Below are 6657 nucleotides of genomic sequence, written 5' to 3' on the forward strand. Positions count from 1 at the left end.
CTCCCCGTTTGCTCTGGCCACCATCGTCGTCGTCGTCGTGGTCGGACTTTGATTTATGGCCCAAAACGAGACGACGACGCCGGTGTCCAGCGGTCCGGCGGGTGGCGAAATAAATCGATTTTCGTGCCGTGGACACGAGCCGTAAATCTGGATTACACCGGCCCGTGCGTTTGTTAGAAATTTATGATCTCTTCTCGATCGGAACCCGAAAACCAGTTCGGAAAAACATGTCGCTTCTCGGAAGCCGTGACCCAACACCTGAGCCACCCCCCGCCGGGGGACATCCCGGGCAGGTGATTTGTGTGTACGCTGATGAGATGGTAATTAAGATTAGGACCCGGTGGGGATGGTTTACGACGACGATCGATCCCGAGCCAGGGCGATGACGCTGATCCAGCCTTGATCCGGGCTATACCCGGGCTATCCCCGGTCTGCCCCTAATCTTATTCGACATTCCGGAATGGAGACGAATCGGGCGTGTGAACCGTGATCGGCGCACCAATTGTCCCACCATAGTTAATAGAAACCGTTTCGCCATTCGGAACGGTCATTAAGAGTGCGAGCGAGCGACTTGCAGATGCCGTACCGATTTGTAGGTGATTAATTAGTCTGGCCATAAGAAGCAAAAAAACGGTGTTGGGAGATTTACATTTACAAATCATAACAAGACATAAAAGACTCTCCCAGCGAAAAGCGACTCACTAAAACAAGCTGTTCACGCTCACGGATGGTTGGCCACACGCGGCCCGGTAAGCCTATTAGGCGGACGGAATATTTGGCGCAGCCAACATTTCTTAACTCACGACACGACACGGTCCGTGTCGCTACTGAACTGATTCGCTTTAAATGCATACGCGCGTCGACGAGATAAAGTCCGCAAACAGCTTAATTTTGGGATGGTTTCCGTGTGGGGCGCAACCGGGCGGAAAATGAGTTTGCATTGCCAACCTTTAAGCCCCCGAAAAGGAGATAGGGCGATGGACCGTGGAGTGCGATCGCGCTCCACGGATCGTTTAACGAGTTTAAGTCATTTTTAATTGTCCATTATTGTCGCGGCACCGACGCAGGAAGCGGGCCCGGCAACCCGGATGATTAATAGCCGGCAGGGCGGAAAGTGAAAGAATGTGTCCGTCGCCGGACTAGAAGGCGGACCGGACCGGACGGTTCGGTTCTGGGTGAGAAAAACTGGCCTCTCCTCCGGGTCGGGTGAAAGTTGGGACCCCGCGAGAGTGGCGAGAAAAACACGCAGACTCCGGGGCGATGGGCACGGAGGATGCGCCTGCTCCGGGTGACGCTGCAGTAATGCGCGTCCGGGATCGAATGTGAGATAAAAATCCGAGGCCCGAGAATCTGGTACGTCATCGTCTCTCTTTCTCCGTGGTGTAATGTTGTGATGGCAAATCGAATTTTCAATCTACAATGCCGCCGCCGGACCCAGGATGATGTCGGAGGTCGGTCGGAGGTGTTTACTTTCCATCAGCATATTCGTCGAAATGGCCACCCTTTTAACGATTTATGAACAGTCAAATTTTTATTTGCTTCAGTCCTTATTTAAGATTTTTTGTTCGGCGGTTTATTAATGAGAGGCCCTTTCAGTCATCTTTCGATCAGTAAATGAATTGATCGGTAGCGATATAAACAGCATTGCCGTATTTAATTGAAGTTCACTGTTCGATCATATCTCGATCATTTCGATCGATCATTCAAAACGACTTTGTGGATGTTTTAATGTTTTCTGATTTTACCGCCAGATTTGGACGTTAGGCGTTTAACTTTTTGCCGTATTTTCCATCATGCTTGTGGGTACAGAATCGATTTATGCTATTTTGAGTAACTTACAACATTTAACACTAACTTTAAACTTTGCCCACCTTTTCGTTGAACTTCAGAAACCATTTTTTTCATGTACTGCAATTCTTCGTTAGCTCAACTACTTATTGACCCACGTAACTGTTCTCCGTTTTCAGGCAATCGCCACTCTGGCGGTTCTCCATGGGACAGTGGACTCGAAGAACGCGACGTCTCCCGTCAACGCGGCTAAGGACAGCGCCACGTCCAAGGGGACGACGGTGACGACGACGGCGACGAAGGCACGGCAAACGCCAACGAAACCGGTGACCACCACTACCACCGTAGCAACGAAGAAGCCCTCGGGCGGTGGAACACCACGCAGCAGCAGCACCACCACCACGACGAAGCAGGCCGGCAGTGACCGGGAGGCGCGTGGCAAGCGGACCCTCGAGTTCGGTAACTTCGGGAGTGCCAACTACAACTACCAGGGAGCCCCGGTAGCCCAGAGGCGCGTGTCCTATCAGGACCCCGGTCACTATAGCCACTTCCAGGGTAACTACATCCAACCGCAGTACAGCTACCAGCAGCAGCACCCGCAGGCGCAGGGCAGTCTAGGCTCCTACCAAGGTACTGGTCGTCGTCGTCGTCCCCCCTATCTGGTGCCCTTTCACCAACCGGTCCCTTCGTTTTAGGTTTCGACGCGCAGCTCGATGGCAGCAACTCGATCGGTAGCTTCCAATCGCTCGGCCCGGCCGTCCATCATCATCCGCACTACGTGGAGCCGCCGGAGCCGATCATCGAGATCATCATCCAGGATGGCAACGACACGGTGCCCCAAGCCGACCCGCACACCCTCTTCCGGCAGCACAAGAAGAAGAAGGAGGAGGTGCAGGTGTTCTACGTGAAGTACCACAAGGACGAGAAGAACGGGCAGCTGGTGCTGGATGACCCACTGCCGGCCATCAAGCCGATCCCGGACGAGAGCGAGGAGGAGGAGGATCCGTCGCAGGAGCCACTCGTGGTGACGCCGGGCCCCCCGCTCAAGACGACGACACTCCGGGCGATCATTAACCCGGACTCGGAGAAGTACCACAGCAACAGTGGGATCCGGATCTCGTTCGGTGTCAACGACAAGCATCAGACCGGCCACCAGCTGTCGGAATCGGAGTCGGAGTCGGTCGCGCAGCCCGTCGTAGCGCTCCCGCATCCTGGCGATCAGCGGTCCAAGTCGGACGTGTTCTACCAGCAGCACCAGCAGTTTGTCCAGGCTCAGCACGATCGGACCGTGAGGCATCAGTATCCGGCGCCACCACCACCACCACCAGCAGCGGCACCGCAGCCAGCCCCAGCTCACCATCATCATCAGTTCGCTCCGCAACACTATCACCAGCACTACCAGGCGCAGCCCTTGGTCCAGCAACCGGAGCCGTATCGATTCGGACCGGCCACTCCGGCCCCGTACCGGGCTCAACCAGCTCCACCACCACCACAGCAGCAGCAGCAGCAGCATTACCAACAGCCTTATCAACCGCAGCAACAGTATCAGCCCCCTCAGCCCCAGCGTGTGGTCTACAGCCAGCCTCCGCCACCGCAGCCGCAGCCACAACCGCAACCACAGTTCCAGTTCCGTGGCCAGTTCCAACCACAGCCACAGTTGCCACCCCAGCCTCACTACTTCCAGCAACAGCAAGCTCCAGTTCCGCAGCCCCGGCCTCAGCAGGTGCGGTTCCCTCCGCAGCAAGCCCAGCCCCAGCAATCCTTCTACCAGCCGCAGCCGCAGCAAGCCCAACCCCAGCCACCTCAGCAGCAACCGCAGTTCCAGCGACAGGAGTACCAACAGCAACCGAAACCGATCCCGATCCCACTGCACAACATCAACCAGCAGCCTCCGTTGCGGCCACAGTACGCCCCTCAGCCACAGCCACAGCCGCAACCGCAGCAGCAGCAACAGTTCAATCAGCCCTTCAACAACTTCCACCGCCAGCCGACGCCACAGCCCCAGCCACAGCCACAGCCCCAGCCATCCTTCCGCAAGCCACCACCGGCTACGGTAGAGCAGCCCCCGTTCGTGTCAGCGCCCCGACCCCCTCAGTCTCCGGCCGTGCGAGGCAACTTCTACGACGCGGCTCGCCCCGTCCAGGGTGGACTAGTGCAGCAGGCGGCACCGAACCTTGGACCAACGCGGGCTCCCGAACGCGATCACGCACCCCCAGCACCCCGGGCCCCGCCCTCGTACAGTGGCCTGTCAGATAGTGAGCACCTGAGCAACCTGAAACACGTGCTACCGGCCGGCGGTGAACTCGTGGCGTCCGTCTCCAAGTACGAGAAGCACATCACCGAGACGATCAACGGGGCGCCGGTGGAACAGAACCGACAGCAGTTCGATCGGGGCCAACAGTACTACAACATCCTGCCGTCGCAGGAGCTGATCAGCCACTCGGCCGAGCCGACGATCGAGACGGTGCCGGCGGCGAAAAACATTGGCCCCCTGGCATCGTCCATCGGGCACCTGCCGACCCCGCAACGGTACGTGAGCCAGCAGGCCGCCCAGATCATCCCGAACTCGGAGCCCCTGAACTACGCGCCGGAACCACGCTTCCGCGGAGGGGAAGCCGCCACGGGTAGCACGCAGCCGACGGTGGCCACCAGCCGCACGACATACTCGCCGACCTTCTCGACGACACCGCGCTACCAAACCACCACCCCAACACCGACCACAACGACGGCAAGGCCGCCACCACCATCGCCATCGACACCGCGCTCGGCTGCCGAGGAAGCGGAGGCGAACGAGAAGAAGCAGAAAGCGCTGTTCGATCTGCCCGACGAGGTGCCGGAAGATCTGCGCCAGCAGCTCCTCTCGTCCGGCATTCTCGAGAACGCCGACATCAGCGTGCTCGACTACGACAAGCTCGGTGAGACGGCGCTCGAGAACCTGCCGCCGGATCACCTGGCCAACTTCTTCAACGCGGGCGGTGGTGCCCAGCTGGCCGGCTCCAGTAACGTGCTGTCGGTGGTGTCCCCGAACGGGGACAAGCTGGCGGAAAAGTTTATCACCAAGAACTACGACGTGAAGGGTGGTCGGCACGATGAGCGCGATCGGTACGAGATCACGCAGCCGGACGGTGCGGGAGACACCGGGGGCAGCGAGGAACCCACGATCGTGACGATGCCCGAGCGCCAGCACGTCGACCTGAAGGTGGTCCGGTTCGATTCGAGCAACCCGAAGAACGTGACCGATCGGTACATCAAGCCCGAATCGACGATCCTCCCGTCGGTGGTGACGGCGAACGAGCAGCCGGAGCGCGAGCGGGACGAAGGATCGGCACCGCCGTCGGCGGCCGAGCAGATCTTTAACCGGTACCTGCCGCTCAAGATCAACGGCGCCCAGTTCCCGATCCCGGACGTGGTGGAGTTGCGTGGCCGGCGGATCGCCAGCGTGGTGGTGTTGGCCCCGGTCGACAGTGCGCCGGCGGTGAGCGAGGAAACCGGTGCGTCCGGTGGCACCGAAGACGGTGGGTTCCTGATCAACACCGAGGGCGGCAGCAGCGACGAGCAGCAGTCACGGTTCGAGCGGGACGTACTGCTCGACTCGAAGCGGATCAAGTTCATCGCGGGCGAAGCGCTGAAGCAGCTGATCAAGAAACCGTCGCGGGACAACTTCCGCCGGTGGCTGGAGCGCGAGGGCAAAACGGACGTCGATCTGCAGAGTGTGGTGCTGCTGGTCACCAGGTAAGCGGGGAGATTCGGAAAGATCGCCACGAGCCCCGATTGATGCTCTCTCTCTCTCGATTTTTAGGAACGCCGACAACGAGCAGGAAATCTTCATGTACGACATCGCGACCAAGGGCGTGACGCATCTGAGCGGGGAGCTATCGTCGGCGTTCGTGCGGGTGGCCGAGGAGAACGCCCAGACGCAGAACCTGGACGAGATGCCGATCGTCGACAGTGGGATCGTGGAGCAGATGGAACCCAAGTCCACCCAAGCCTCATCCGCGTCGGTGGAGTACGGAGCGTCTGGCGCTGTCACGTCCTCGGAGGAGCAGGACGACGACGAGGAAGCCGAAGCGTCCGAACGGGACGCAATCTACGTGTACCCGGAGAACTACCGGGGGCTGGAGGTGAACTCGGGCTACAGCAACATCAAGAAGTAGAGAGTGGCCGGCATCTGCAACCCGCGCAGAATGATAGTTCAAAGTTTGCCCCGGCCGCTGCCCTGTCTGCTGCGGCCATGACGATGCGTGAATGGCGATCGAATGCGTGCGTGTGTATGTGTGCTTGTACGTGTGAAGTGACACCAACCGATGGATTTCGAGGGCAGCAGCATCGCGGATCGCGGCCCGCAAGGGGCCCGCGGTTCGGATTGAAAGGAAGAAAATGGGCGCACTCGCCCAATGTAAATACGCTCGGGGCTGCGTTTCCCCGGGGCTTTTTTTTTTACTTTCGCTTAAGTTAGTCAGTAGCAAATGTGTCCGTGAGTGGTGCATTAGGTAGGCCAATTGATGTACCGAACACGCGGAACACGCGGAAAGGAGCGGATGATGTTTCCAAGTTGCCACTCGCTCGATCGCGAGTCCCGTTGCCGGTGCCTGTGTAAGGGCGAAGCAACTGGCGATCGGTAGCGATATTATATTATTTCAACTCTCGAATTTTCGCGCTCGGTTCCACTCCGATTTGGCTGCACACTCTGAAAAGTGTTCAAAATTTGTTAATAGAGTCGCTCTGGCCGAGCGTGGTGTAAATTATTAGATTTCCACTGTCCTGATTAGGGGGTCCTGAACAGCAAACGGAAGGGACGATACCGAGCCGCGCGTTCTCGCGCATCTCTGCTCGCACATTTTCTCCTCAGCTTCGCTTCCGGTCTTCTGT

At 58.5% G+C, this 6657-nt stretch overlaps 1 protein-coding gene across 1 annotated transcript; it reads left to right on the top strand.

Annotated features, from left to right (window-relative positions):
* The first annotated feature begins 1439 nt into the window (after positions 1-1439).
* Positions 1440-5942, top strand: LOC131215957 (fibrous sheath CABYR-binding protein-like). Its single transcript, XM_058210353.1, has 4 exons — positions 1440-1451; positions 1968-2418; positions 2484-5520; positions 5588-5942. The coding sequence occupies exons 1-4, from the start codon at positions 1440-1442 to the stop codon at positions 5940-5942; spliced, it is 3855 nt and encodes a 1284-aa protein (XP_058066336.1).
* Positions 5943-6657: the final 715 nt, after the last annotated feature.

The sequence above is a fragment of the Anopheles bellator genome, chromosome 1 (genome assembly GCF_943735745.2).
Source record: "Anopheles bellator chromosome 1, idAnoBellAS_SP24_06.2, whole genome shotgun sequence".
NCBI classification, from domain to species: Eukaryota; Metazoa; Arthropoda; class Insecta; order Diptera; family Culicidae; genus Anopheles; species Anopheles bellator.

What these genes read in the sequence shown, in the direction of transcription:
- LOC131215957 (XM_058210353.1), top strand. An exon ending in CAGTCTAGGCTCCTACCAAG is followed by an intron (nt 2,419 to 2,483) that starts GTACTGGTCGTC and finishes CCTTCGTTTTAG; the next exon opens with GTTTCGACGCGCAGCTCGAT. An exon ending in GTGGTGCTGCTGGTCACCAG is followed by an intron (nt 5,521 to 5,587) that starts GTAAGCGGGGAG and finishes CTCGATTTTTAG; the next exon opens with GAACGCCGACAACGAGCAGG.